Source organism: Oncorhynchus clarkii, chromosome 19, assembly GCF_045791955.1.
Source record: "Oncorhynchus clarkii lewisi isolate Uvic-CL-2024 chromosome 19, UVic_Ocla_1.0, whole genome shotgun sequence".
Lineage (NCBI taxonomy): Eukaryota > Metazoa > Chordata > Actinopteri > Salmoniformes > Salmonidae > Oncorhynchus > Oncorhynchus clarkii.
The window spans coordinates 36191860-36205723 of record NC_092165.1 but is presented as its reverse complement, the minus strand read 5'-3'; the positions used below and the strand labels follow the sequence as shown (position 1 = coordinate 36205723).

The 13864-nt window shown below is 45.4% G+C and overlaps 1 protein-coding gene across 12 annotated transcripts in view; it reads right to left on the bottom strand.

Moving 5' to 3' along the window:
• Positions 1-13864, bottom strand: part of LOC139375099 (homeobox protein Meis2-like) — a 114246-nt gene that overhangs the window by 93645 nt on the left and 6737 nt on the right. For all 12 annotated transcript variants that reach the window (XM_071116553.1, XM_071116555.1, XM_071116554.1 and 9 more), the window contains one exon: positions 6806-6920. In XM_071116553.1, coding sequence (XP_070972654.1) covers positions 6806-6920 — 115 coding nt within the window. The remainder of the gene's footprint in view (positions 1-6805; positions 6921-13864) is intronic.

The following is a 13864-nucleotide window of genomic DNA, read 5'->3' as shown; positions in this document are numbered from 1 at the left end:
TCTCTCCATCAACCCCTCTCTCTCTTTATCTCCCTCAACCCCTCTCTCTCTCTCTCTTTCTCTCCCTCAACCTCTCTCTAGCTCTCCCTCAACCTCCCTCTCTCTTTCTCTCCCTCAACCTCTCTCTCTCCCTCAACCCCTCTCTCTCTTTCTCTCCCTCAACCTCTCTCACTCTCTCTTTCTCTCCATCAACCCCTCTCTCTCTTTATCTCCCTCAACCCCTCTCTCTCTCTCTTTCTCTCCCCCAACCTCTCTCTAGCTCTCCCTCAACCTCCCTCTCTCTTTCTCTCCCTCAACCTCTCTCTCTCCCTCAACCTCTCTCTCACTTTCTCTCCCTCAACCTCTCTCTTTCTCTCCCTCAACCTCTCTCTCACTTTCTCTCCCTCAACCTCCCTCTCTCTTTCTCTCCCTCAACCTCTCTCTCACTCTCTCTCCCTCAACCTCTCTCTCTCTCCCCCAACCTTTCTCTCACTTTCTCTCCCTCAACCTCCCTCTCTCGTTCTCTCCCTCAACCTCCCCTCTCTTTCTCTCCATCAACCTCCCTCTCTCCCTCAACCTCTCTCTCACTTTCTCTCCCTCAACCTCTCTCTCACTTTCTCTCCCTCAACCTCTCTCTCACTTTCTCTCCCTCAACCTCTCTCTCCCTTTCTCTCCCTCAACCTCTCTCTCTCCCTCAACCTCTCTCTCACTTTCTCTCCCTCAACCTCTCTTTCTCTTTCTCTCCCTCAACCTCTCTCTCACTTTCTCTCCCTCAACCTCCCTCTCACTTTCTCTCCCTCAACCTCTCTCTCACTCTCTCTCCCTCAACCTCTCTCTCTCTCCCTCAACCTCCCTCTCTTTCTCTCCCTCAACCTCTCTCTCTCCCTCAACCTCTCTCTCACTTTCTCTCCCTCAACCTCTCTCTCTCTTTCTCTCCCTCAACCTCTCTCTCACTTTCTCTCCCTCAATCTCTCTCTCACTTTCTCTCCCTCAACCTCTCTCACTTTCTCTCCCTGCATCTCTCTGGGGAGTCTATGTTTCTGCAGAACATGGGGGATTGTTCAATTGCTGAGAAAATGTACAAAACGTTTTATCTTTTTTTCTGCTGGGCCTTTTGATAGTAAAAGTGGGGAATAGTGTGGAGAGGCATTTTACTCACCACTCAAGATGTCAAAATGGATTTGCTTTTCATGCATAGCTAATAATTACAGGAGCGGTCTAAAGAGAGAGAGAGAGCGAGAGAGAGAGAGACAGAGAGACAGAGAGACAGAGAGAGAGAATGAGAGAAAGCTTCCCTACCCTGAAGTTGTATCAGTAGTGAGGATGTTTCTGATATCTCAAGATAAGCTCAGAAGAAATCAAAAGAGCTGCTAATCCAAAGAACTGTAAGCCGAGCCAACGCTGATAGTCTGATGGTGGAGAGCAATGAGCTGCAATCTCTTAAGGACAACTATTGAAACTTCTCCCATGTGCCAGTGCTGTTTCTTAAGCTAGAACACAGGAAGTCCTGCTCACAGAAAGTCTGAAGGTAATAATACATACTTGTGTTTTTTTGGAAATAAATTCCGTTTTTTTTGTAAGTGTGTGAAGGAATGAGGTGGAGAAGGATGAGACAGAGGGGGTTGGGGGTTAGCAGGCCTGTGTGCTGTACCCAAACCCTCTTTACAAGGTGTCAAAACCTTAACTGGCAATCTCTACTGACAGCTATGAGCATGCTTCACCTTGCTTTACTGCTTCACAGTAAATTATTCCGTAAGAGGGGGCTACACATATTTTTTCACTGGTTAAATAGTTTTCTGGCAGGGGTTCAGAGTGCTGCTCAGTGCCGAGATACAAGCCAGAGATTACAAATGTACATTTTGCTCACAGCGACCATCTCGAGGCCTGTATCCACACACACACACACACACACACACACACACACACACACACACACACACACACACACACACACACACACAATTTCTCTCTCTGTAAGGAGGGAGAGGTATGTGAGGTGTATACTGTAATGTACATCTACCAGGAACTCTAAACTGTCAAAGTGATGTCTTCATTAACATGAGGAGGAAAAGAAGAGGAGAATAGAATTCACACTCGCCAACGCATCCCCTCAGCCATGGTCAGAGACCCCCTGTGTAGATCTTATATAATCAGGAACATTTCAAACACATGCTGGGAAGCACAAGACCCAAAAGGGTGTCCTTAAGACTTATCCTTTAAACGAAATTGAGGGATATTTAAGCCCCACACACCTTTTAAAGGTGTTTGCAGAAAAAGGTTGATTCTGTTTTGTTTTGTTTTCTCACAGAAACCAAAGGATTGAACTGGAGCTCTTGTCTTTCCTTCCACCTCCCTCTCTCTCTCTCTCTCTCTATCTCTCTCTCTCTCTCTCTTTCTCTCCTTATACCCCTCTCCCTCCCCTCATTCTTTTTACCTCAACTAACCTCCACCCCTTTTAACAGAGGCTAACCTGTTAAATACCTCATTAACCAAGTAAGGCACACGTTTAGCTCTTTCACTGTGGGCTTAAGTGTTCCGACTAAGGAGTGTATTTTTCTAATGTGGAAATATGGTTGAGATGGGAAGCCTGGCCATGCGTGAAGTGGAGTGGATAGGAGTGGGGACTGTCAGAGTGGAAGGGTCAGAGTCGGGAGTCAGGGAGAGCTTCAAGCGTTAACGTAATTGCAAGAATGTGAAAAATGAGGCGGCTGGGCTCCTGAGCGGAGCGAAAGGTCAGAGCGCGCCTCACACAAAACAACTGGCTGGAGAACGGCCTCATTAGACCATTAAATCAGCGGCCCCCTCTCTCTCTCCTTTCTCTCTTCTTTTTTCTCATTCACACTCTTTTTTTCTCTCTGTCTTGATTTCCTCTCTCAACTCATTTTCCCAAATCTCTTTTTTTCTCCACATTTCTCTTTTTCTTTCTTTTGCTCTATCCCTCTCCTCCATCTTTTCCTTGTGTTTGAAGGGCTTTTAACCCAGGCTTTGAGCTGGAGCTGTGTACAGTATTTAGGCTCTTTTGGTCTTGGGCAGGGAGGCCCAGGTCCTACGGGGTCCTCCTCGGCCTCCTGTTCTGCGTCGTACAGTAACTGTCTTTGCCTATATTGATCAGCTGTTACTGGATCCGGTGCAGAGGAGTCGATAAGTGCTCTGTGGATTACAGGTCACTTGTACTTATGTGTGTAAAATAATCAATAGGCAGTGCATTTCTCTACTCCCCTGTTCTCTCTACTCTCTCTGTACTCTCTCTGCTCTCTCTACTCTCTATACTCTCTCTGCTCTCTGTACTCTCTGTACTCTCTCTGCTCTCTCTACTCTCTGTACTCTCTCTGCTCTCTGTACTCTCTCTGCTCTCTCTACTCTCTGTACTCTCTCTACTCTCTCTGTACTCTCTCTGCTCTCTCTACTCTCTGTACTCTCTGTACTCTCTCTGCTCTCTCTACTCTCTGTACTCTCTCTGCTCTCTCTACTCTCTCTACTCTCTGTACTCTCTCTGCTCTCTCTACTCTCTGTGCTCTCTCTGCTCTCTCTACTCTCTCTACTCTCTCTGTACTCTCTCTGCTCTCTCTACTCTCTGTACTCTCTCTGCTCTCTCTACTCTCTGTACTCTCTCTGCTCTCTCTACTCTCTCTACTCCCCTGTTATCTCTACTCTCTCTGCTCTCTCTACTCTCTGTACTCTATACTCCCCTGTTCTCTCTACTCTCTCTACTCTCTCTGCTCCCCTGTTCTCTCTACTCTCTCTGCTCTCTCTACTCTCTCTACTCCCCTGCTCTCTCTGCTCTCTTTGCTCTCTCTACTCCCCTGCTCTCTCTACTCTCTCTGCTCTCTCTACTCTCTCTACTCCCCTGCTCTCTCTACTCTCTCTGCTCTCTCTACTCTCTCTACTCTCTCTACTCCCCTGCTCTCTCTACTCCCCTGCTCTCCCTACTCTCTCTGCTCTCTCTATTCTCTCTGCTCCCCTGCTCTCTCTACTCTCTCTGCTCTCTCTACTCTCTCTGCTCCCCTGCTCTCTCTACTCTCTCTGCTCTCTCTGCTCTCTCTACTTTCTCTGCTCTCTCTGCTCCCCTACTCTCTCTACTCCCCTGCTCACTCTACTCTCTCTGCTCTCTCTACTCTCTACTCTCTCTACTCTCACTGCTCCCCTACTCTCGGCTCTCTCTGCTCTCTCTACTCTCTCTGCTCCTCTGCTCTCTCTACTCTCTCTGCTCCCCTACTCTCTCTGCTCTCTCTATTCTCTCTGCTCTCTCTGCTCCCCTACTCTCGCTGCTTTCTACTCTCTCTGCTCCCCTACTCTCTCTGCTCTCTACTCTCTCTGCTCTCTCTGCTCTCTCTACTCTCTCTGCTCCTCTATTCTCTCTACTCTCTCTGCTCCCCTACTCTCTCTGCTCTCTCTATTCTCTCTGCTCTCTACTCTCTCTACTCTCTCTGCTCTCTCTGCTCTCTCTACTCCTCTATTCTCTCTACTCTCTCTGCTCACATACTCTCTCTGCTCTCTCTACTCTCTCTGCTCTCTCTGCTCCCCTACTCTCTCTCTGCTCTCTGCTGACTACTCTCTCTGCTCTCTACTCTCTCTACTCGCTCTGCTCTCTCTGCTCTCTCTGCTGACTACTCTCTCCGCTCTCTTCTCTCTCTGCTCTCTACTCTCTCTGCTCTCTCTGCTCTCTCTACTTTCTCTGCTCTCTCCCTTTCCCCCTTGTGCAAACCTCTTTTCTGCATCGCTTAGTCCCTTCTACTACTAGCTTTGCAGGAATGACAAACAATAAATATAAAATAAACCTGAATATAACAGAAAAGTCATTTGACAGATGTACCTACACTTACTTCTATAAATGGGGTAAATGTGGGTTAAATCTTTGAGCTAAATCTTAGAGCTACTTTCCACCTTGCTAATTTGCAGTGCACCTCGTGAGCCGGAGTTACTGTCACTGTCAAGCCCCTTCCGCTCAGCCAGACAGCTGCCTGTAATGCAACTAGTCCTGACACGGGACCACCACAGGCCCACCTCTAGGAGTGTCTCTGTGGTCAGTAATGGTTCAGCAGCACAGCCACTCCAACAGGCCCACAGACTCAGACAGACTCTATGATTAAACCAGCACAACCACAGAACAGAAACACACACACCATCGATGCATTTTATTGCCTATTGGCAAAACGATAGCCATGATTGGACATGACAAGCGTCTGGCGTCTTGTGGAGACAGACTGTGAGAGTGAGAAGAGTGTGTGTGTGGTGTGATGAAACACCATGTAAACCCCCGAATGGAAATGGACACAAACAATAACACACACTCGTGCACACATACACACACACACACTGCCGCCAGTGAAAGGAGATCTGACTGCAACAGAGAACACTGAAAACAAGGGCAGTACAAGAAAGGAAAGGCTAATGGCTAATCAACACTGTTGTCTTAGCAGACACTAGTAAGATAACAGAGTTAGATCACTTAAGTTTGTTCTGTTTTGGTGTTGATGCATCGTGTTGATGCCTGTGTTTCAATAGTTCAACAACATGTGAATACAAGAAGATCTAAACAGTTTAACTATCCAAAATGCAGACTCACAGACATGACTTGCATTATTGGCTGGCCCTCGCTTCATAATTCGTCACCAAACCCACTGGCTCCAAGTCATCTATAAGTCTTTGCTAGGTAATGCCCTGCCTTATCTCAGCTCACTGGTCACCATAGCAGCACCCACCCATAGCACGTGCTCCAGCAGGTATATTTCACTGGTCACCCCCAAAGCCAATTCCTCCTTTGGCTGCCTTTCTTTCCAGTTCTCTGCTGCCAATGACTGGAACAAATTGCAAAACTCACTTAAGCTGGAGACTCATATCTCCCTCACTAAATTTAAGTACCAGCTGTCAGAACAGCTCACAGATCACTGCACCTGTACATAGCCTATCTGTAAATAGCCCATCCAACTACCTCATCCCCATACTGTTATTTTTTTTCTTCTCCTTTGTACGCCAGTATCTCTACTTGCACATTCATCTTCTGCACATCTATCACTCCAGTGTTTAATTGCTATATGTAATTATTTCACCACTATGGCCTATTTATTTCCTTACCTCCCTTATCTTACCTCATTTGCACACACTGTATATAGACTTTTTCTATTGTGTTACTGACTGTATGTTTGTTTATTCCATGTGTAGAGTGTGTTGTTGTTTGTGTCGCCTTGCTCTGCTTTATCTTGGCCAGGTCACAGTTGTAAATGAGAACTTGTTCCCGACTAGCCTACCTGGTTAAATAAAGGTGAAATAAAAAAATAAAAAATGATAACTGTAATAGAATGTATGCATTATGATAGACAGGCAGGCAGTCCAGACTATAAAAAGCACAAGCTGTTCTGAGCTGTAATTGGGCTTGTAGAGCGAGCAAAGTTAATATGTTTTAAATGCTAGTGAGAACTGGCAGAAATATCCTATTAACCACCAGCTTTCTTAGCACTCTACCTCTAAATAGCTACAGTTTACAGCAGCTAATAAGCTGCTCTCTGTGTGTGTGTGTGTGTGTGTGTGTGTGTGTGTGTGTGTGTGTGTGTGTGTGTGTGTGTGTGTGTGTGTGTGTGTGTGTGTGTGTGTGTGTGTGTGTGTGTGTGTGTGTGTGTGTGTGTGTGTGTGTGCGCGCAAGTGAGAGAATATTAACACTTTAACACCATTTCTAATGAGCAGTAATTGTAAATTTGATCGTCTCCAAAAGTAGCGTGTTGGCAAGTCTTTAAAATATTATGTTGCATGTGTGCTTGTATGAGTGTGTGTGCATGTGCATGCCTCTATGTGTGTATGTGTGGGGGGGTGTGTGTGTGTGCTGGCTCACCTAGTTCGCTGCTGTTGTCGCCACTCTGTGAAGCGTGGCCCCCACTGGAGGGCCCTGGCGTGCCGGCCGAGTGTGTGGAGGTGGCGTCATCGTGGTCTCTCCAGGAAGCTGGGTTCTGCATGGGTTTTACAAAAAGAGAGAGAGAGAGAAAGAGAGAAGGATTCATCCGTCCGCATTCCCCATCCAAACCGCAAACCAGGAGTGGCGAGAGAGAGAGACAGAGAGAGAGAGAGAGAGAGAGAGAGAGAGAGAGAGAGAGAGAGAAAGGGAGACCACATGAGTATGTTGGAAACATGAGAGTGACATCTGTAAGAGTCTACAGTGCAGTGAGGATCTCTTGGACTGCTTACATTTTCTGGGCAAGCAAAGAGTTCCACTCATTTTGCCCCTCGCACACAATCAACAATGCCACTACAATCAAAGGCCGAAAGAAGCAAGCTTAGCGCATTAAACCGTCTGGCACTAAAGTCTCAACTCTGCAATCACACAGTTTCATTAATACATAAGAGCACACAACACAGCGACAACGGTTAATGTGCCGTCTGATTTTGAACGGTGCAGGCAGAGCGCTCGCTGAAGAATTGTCTAAACACATATGGCCGGGCCCCGTGGAGTTAGTTTATACCGTAACCAATTGAGACTTCCGTGTCAAGTGAGAAATATCGAGGTAAGAAGCTTAAATACACCACAAGAGCTATTCATCATTAGCACTGTCAGAAATGAAAATAAGATATGACAGTGATTCTCCTTCTAATCTGCCAAAAATGCACACATACACACGCCCCTACACACAGAGACACACACACACACACACACACACACACACACACACACACACACACACACACACACACACACACACACACACACACACACACACACACATTCAGAGAAAGTACAGAGCACTCCTACAGAGCAAACTGGCTCAAATACTGGTGCAGTAATAGTTTTTACAGAAAAATATAGAGCTCATAAGTAGAGTTTTTCCTTTCTCTCTCTCCTTCCTCTCTCTCCTTCCTCTCTCTCCTGGTCTTTCCCAGGTCCCTGCAGGTCCGGACCGGGAAACAGGAATTCTACAGTACTGTACAGGAAAGGCTTTATCAGTGCCACACGAAGGCAGGCTAGAGGGGGAATTTCCTCTGCCATTCACACCACAGAGAGACAGACTGTGAGACACACAGCACAAACAGACACATGAGTCACACACACACAACCACACAAACACACAGGATAGCCTATTCAAATATAACTCATCACCTGAACACGATGACAAAATGTTGGCGAATGCTGGCCCAACGTAGTCTGGGGGCCTGGAAAAGCAGCCCCTTGAAAGGAGCCCAAGCCAAACAAACACAGGCCTGCACCAAGGCTTCCCACAAACCTCATCCCACTTCTCCCCGCTTTCTTTTTTCAGTCTCAAACACACAAACACACATACATATATGAAAAGTGGGAGGGGAATACATGGCACAGAAATATTTCAAAAGAGACCGTTTTTTTACCATTCTGCCTCAGATCGGTAGCGTTTGCGCTGAACTTTCGCCTGCTAGTGAGGCTGTCCCAGTTTGAGTGAGCTGTTCTGGGGGAGGACAGACAGGGGAGGGCCTGGAGAGGAGTTCACGAGGAGAGGCTATGAGACAGCAGCACAGAGCGGTTCGCTGACTGGCTCGCTGGTTCCCTTGGGTGCCTGGTCCTTATGTGCTCCTGCTCCAGCTGTGCCTCAGCTCAGCAGCCCTCCTTTTATCTGGTACGTTTTCAGGGAGGAAGGCTGTGTTCTCAAACAGCTCAGAGCAGGGCGGCAAACAGCAGACAGACGCAGGCCCTTCAGCCCCAGCCACAGCACTCCACTACAACCCCTCTCAGCGTCAGCTGTTCACCGGATGGCAATCAGATAAAGAACTGGGAGAATTACCCAGAAGAGGAGAGGAGGTGGGGGGGAATAAGGCAGGCCGGACCGAACAATAGCCCCCCGTGGGTTTTAGCCCTTCTGAACAAGGGAGTGGAAAAGAAGAACGTCCCTACTTAATTAAGAGGGGACGGATGATTGGGATCTACTGCTATATGGGCTGAGATGGGCTTTGATGCGTCCAAGAGCCTTCGTTTACAAGTATCGGTATATTTTTTTACATAGAGAGTAACATCACTAATGTTAGACATCTCATAACTCTTCAATTAAGTATCACGAGCAAATGTCATAAAAAAAATGTAAGTGAACGAGAGAGAGAGAGAGAGAGAGAGAGAGAGAGGGAGGGAAAAAGGCGTCAAGAATCCCAGGCAGTGTATGATGTATTTAGCCAGAGCCAGACTCCAAATGGCCTCTTGTTGTTCTAAGGGAAGAAAATGACTGGGTTCCACTTCCTGACACTGAAACACCCATTGCCGGCCAGACTGGCCTAGAAAGCTACTATACATTACAGTACGCTAACTAACTCCCTCTCTCTCTCTATCTTTCTCTTTCTCTCTTCACATCCACAACACTGCAGCCAGCCAGGTCAACTTCTAGTCTGAGGGCCAGCTATGCCAGGGAACCACATGAATTTAATGCAACGGCTGAATCGATAGGACTTCATTTAGCTATCATTGCACAGTAATGTGTCATTTTTAATGGCTCGGGTACTAAATTAAAATCAGAGACACATTAGCTAATGGTGTTAAAGGGAGTGATATTTGGCAGTGAATTGCTAGCCAGAAGTACAGTAAATGGAAGCTTGGCCAGGGATCTAGGCCTGGACTAAACTAAGCCTAGTTGGTCACAGTAACATAAGCAAAGACCAAACAACGGTAAGATTATTATGTAGGGCCAATCATATGCTGATGTTTTCATTTGGTCAAACAGACGCCTCAGTGTGCATATCTGTCGCTCACCTCTCTTCAATAACCGCTCTCGCACAACATGACAAGAAATATCACAACACCGGCATTAACTTTCCACACTCAACAAGGTTAACCTTTCTGAGCTAGGAAGGGTGTTTGAGTCCATTAAACTTCAAACAAGCTGGAGGGAAAAAAAACCTACGTCGCCGAAAAGGGTCTTCCTTCATCAATCTAAAAACCAAGAGCGCTACAGAAACAGAAGAAGAAGGGGGGGGGGGGGGGGGGGGGAGCCAGCAGCACCACGTCATGTGACTACTCCCTGTAGCTTGGCATAATTACGAGTCAAAACATGGTTCACTCCATGCTCTTCTCTAATTGTGTTAAAGAGCACTGTTACCAGGAGGAGAGACGAGAGCAGCAACGAGCAAACACAACACAACACACAGCGCAGGCAGACAGGCAGACAGACAGACAGGCAGGCAGCACAATAGATAGACGAGATGGAAAATAAGATACAAGGCAAGCCTGGTCTCCCGGGGCTGACTTTTCTATTTGCTGGGGTTAGCGTCTCACAGCTGATAATGCAAGTTGTAATTAATATAAAAGCAGGAGACAATATGGGGGAGAGGCTTGTAGTGCATCAGGGCCACAGGAGAACAACTCACTCCTCCGCTCCTGTTCTCCTCCTTTTCTCATGTACACACGTCTGACATGCCCATCGCAGCAATTTCACCGGCTTTTCCCCCTTGGAATTTCAAATCAAATTGATTTAGCGCTGTCATTGAATTTTGTTCAAATTCCCAAGATACCTAGGGGGAGGGGGTTTGAAAAAGAAAAGAATGCAGAGTGATTCAGGAGACTACACTGGTGTATAGTGTAGTCTCTAACAACACTGCCTTCAACGGCTCGGCCTGGGAGGCTCCTGTGCTGAACATGTCCCATAATGCTGACACACTAGAAACATACAGATTCATTAATCATAGCCGGCTGACATTTCAAGACGCATCTTGCCACCCCTCGTAAGCAGTTAAAGTCCACGGCCATTTTGGACGATTTTTACACTTAATTATAGAGACACGCCAAAGAAAGATGTTAAACGTGAAGGTACTCTTCTGCTGAACAACTGAGCATTTTTACAAGACCCACATTTATCCTTCGAGAATAGAAAGAAAACATTAATTAAGTAACTAATAATTCACTGTTGTGTGTTTTAAGAGAGGCCTGGGTGACTGCCAGAGTGTATGGTGGGGGATTTACTTCAGGGCGAAATAAGTCTCATTCCACTGAATGGCACATTACATGTGCAATCATTCTATCAGAATGCACAGATAAGAACGGGATTCCACTCCATTGAATGCTATGTGATTAACGACATCGACTCATACCAACACGAGAACATTACTCATCAATCTGACAACTGATTGATTCAAAAAGACATCCCGACCACCGATAACAGCATCTTAGAATACAGCTCAAATATTTAAAATGACAAAACAACAAGAAAAGGTATTGCGAATACACACCCCTGGGCAGTAGTCATTATGAATATGCATGGTGCAATAGGTGTAAAATGCAAATCATCTGACAACTAATAGTACTACAGCTTTAGAAACGTTTTTTTTTTCTCCCGGCTCAGTTGTAGGTTGCATCGGAGTCCATTGCACGGAGCTAGGAGGGAGGGAGCTAGGAGGGAGGGACGGGCGAGTAGGGATTGTGTGTATTTCTCTCCCTTACTACCCATATTGATTAGACATGCCTGCCAACAGGCCCCTGCATCTGAACACAAATCAAATAGGAAACGTCGGCCCAGACGTTCTACCATCACAAAACAATTGTCTGGAACAGTGCAGTCAGGCCACTCAACTACATATTATTTTGACGGGGGATCCAAACAGAGACAGTTCGGTCGGCGAGAGCTAGTGCTAGTTAAATTAGAACATCTTCCAAAATGGAGAAATTCCATGGTTCGACAGCACCAGAAGCCCCGGAGGCTAGACGTAAGGCCAACACAGGGAGGCAGAGTGTATGATTATGGAGCAAAGCGCGTGTAGTGCTAAGCATAGGAACATAAAGAAACAGGACATACATTACATGTCCAATGACAACAACAAACGCCATTGTACGTTGTACAAGATGTCATATTATCGGTTTGATTCCTTGTCATCATCATTCCATCGGATCAATGGGTTTTTACGGCCCAAGCCTTTACCAGAGAACCAAATGTAAACACTAGTGTTTTCTCTCTGGCCGTGCAGTGCTAGGATAACCTGCATAACCTTTGTGGGAACTATAACCAACAGCCCTCAAGCGTTGAGTGAAAAACCGAGAGTGGCAGAAAACTCAAATCCAACAATATTTCTTCATAACAGACTATGCACAAGTCGTAAAAAAGATGTCAACAGCATGCGCATGTGTTGGGGGATAAATCAAATCTTGGCCAATATGTACAGCTTGGTGGAAAAAGGCTGTACAATAGACACGAGGAGGCACAAAGAACAAATTCATTAGAACAGATCATATTCCGCAACCATTCATTCTAGACTATTTGGTGCCTTAATTGGATGTAGCACAGAGAAGGCAGAAATGTAATTTCATTAATTAAAAGACATGCGAGTACAGCAATAGTCATAGAAATCCAACGTAAGAAATCAACAGTGCCATAAAGGCCCCCTCTGACAATGGTATAATCCAATCAGCTCTGACAATACAGCGTTGAAGTGTAAATAACAGAGCACTTATTAGGGTCTACTGTCAGGTAGAGAATTGAGGGTGCTAGAGAGGGAGAACAGCCAGGTCACATCAAATCGATTTAAGTATTTGACGTTTGTCCTGGTCCCCAGGACGTTGGGAGATGCCTTCAATACCGTCCACTGGGGGCAACGTGAGCACCTATTACCATCTAGTAGGCTTGCGTGCTCTGGCTCCGAGGATCGGGGGTTCAATCCCAAACCTTAACTCTTACCGTAACCCCTATCCCAAACATTAACCCTTACCTTAACCAGTCGGAATTCATGCCTAAACTTAACTGTCAAAATTGTACGTTTATCCCCTGAACAAACGTTGAATACTGAAGTCAGACCATGATACCTTGTTAGAGAGAGAGGGAAAGGGAGAGGGGGAAAAACAAGCTCAACGGGCTGTCTCCGTGAAGAGCCTCATCATCTCCAGCAAGCCCAACTTTCACCAAATGAGATGTAGCCCTGGGCTATATATTAAAAATGCATATCAAAGCAAAGAAAAATGGACGTGAGAGATTCTAACTAAATAAATTAGCATATCTAACTATCAAATTGCCTTCCCCTCTCCAACTAGAAGAGAGGATAGAAATGAATAATAAAACAGAAGCAAAATAAATAGTAAAATAAATAAAACAAAACAAGTGTAGCTGCAACTCAGAAACCCAACAGTAGGCCTACACACACGTGTTGCTATACACCGATTTCAATATTGTGTTCACTAATTATATTCCTCGTCGTATTTGAGGCATATACAACTCAAACTACTAAAATATGATATGGAAATGAGTGAGCATAATGTGGGGGATATAGTCATTAACTACAGTGTTTTAGGGCCTGGTTAAGCACAGGGCACTAAAATATACACTCTTCTGTTGTATGCATCCGGTATTCTTCATGACCCTTGACCTATAGTTTGAGCCGTACTGTTTTTACTTTTATATCAGAAATTATATTTTGCACTGCATTTCACATTACTGTCAAGAAGTATAATAAAAAGTCGATACATGTAAGTGCAACAATAAATATATGCTCAGCCTATCACAGTACACGTTACGTTTATAACAACGTAACAGTCCGTGCACGCTACAGTGTACGCTACATTTTATTTTATACTGCACATCTTATTTTTTATTTGTTTTAAATTATTTTTTAAATTTGAATAAAGATAATCTGAGAGCATGTACATTATTAGCCTGTAATCACACTACATACAGTTCAGCACTATAGTCGCTCAGTAAACAAGATATAGAAACGCATACGCAACCTCCCTCCGCTTTAGTAAGGCTGTGCACAACAATTAGCTGTAGTAAAATGATCATTGCTGCCACAAGAAAGAAAGAAATCGCTCCAACCTAAATAAAACAACTAATGAAGTGGTCCGTGTGAACGATCCCAAGATAAATGACTTGTCGTGCACCTTCGCGTTTGTTTATTGCTGGTCCTGATTTTCTTTATTGGCATATTTAATGACCTAATTATCAAAATAATATTTCTCACAACTGGACCC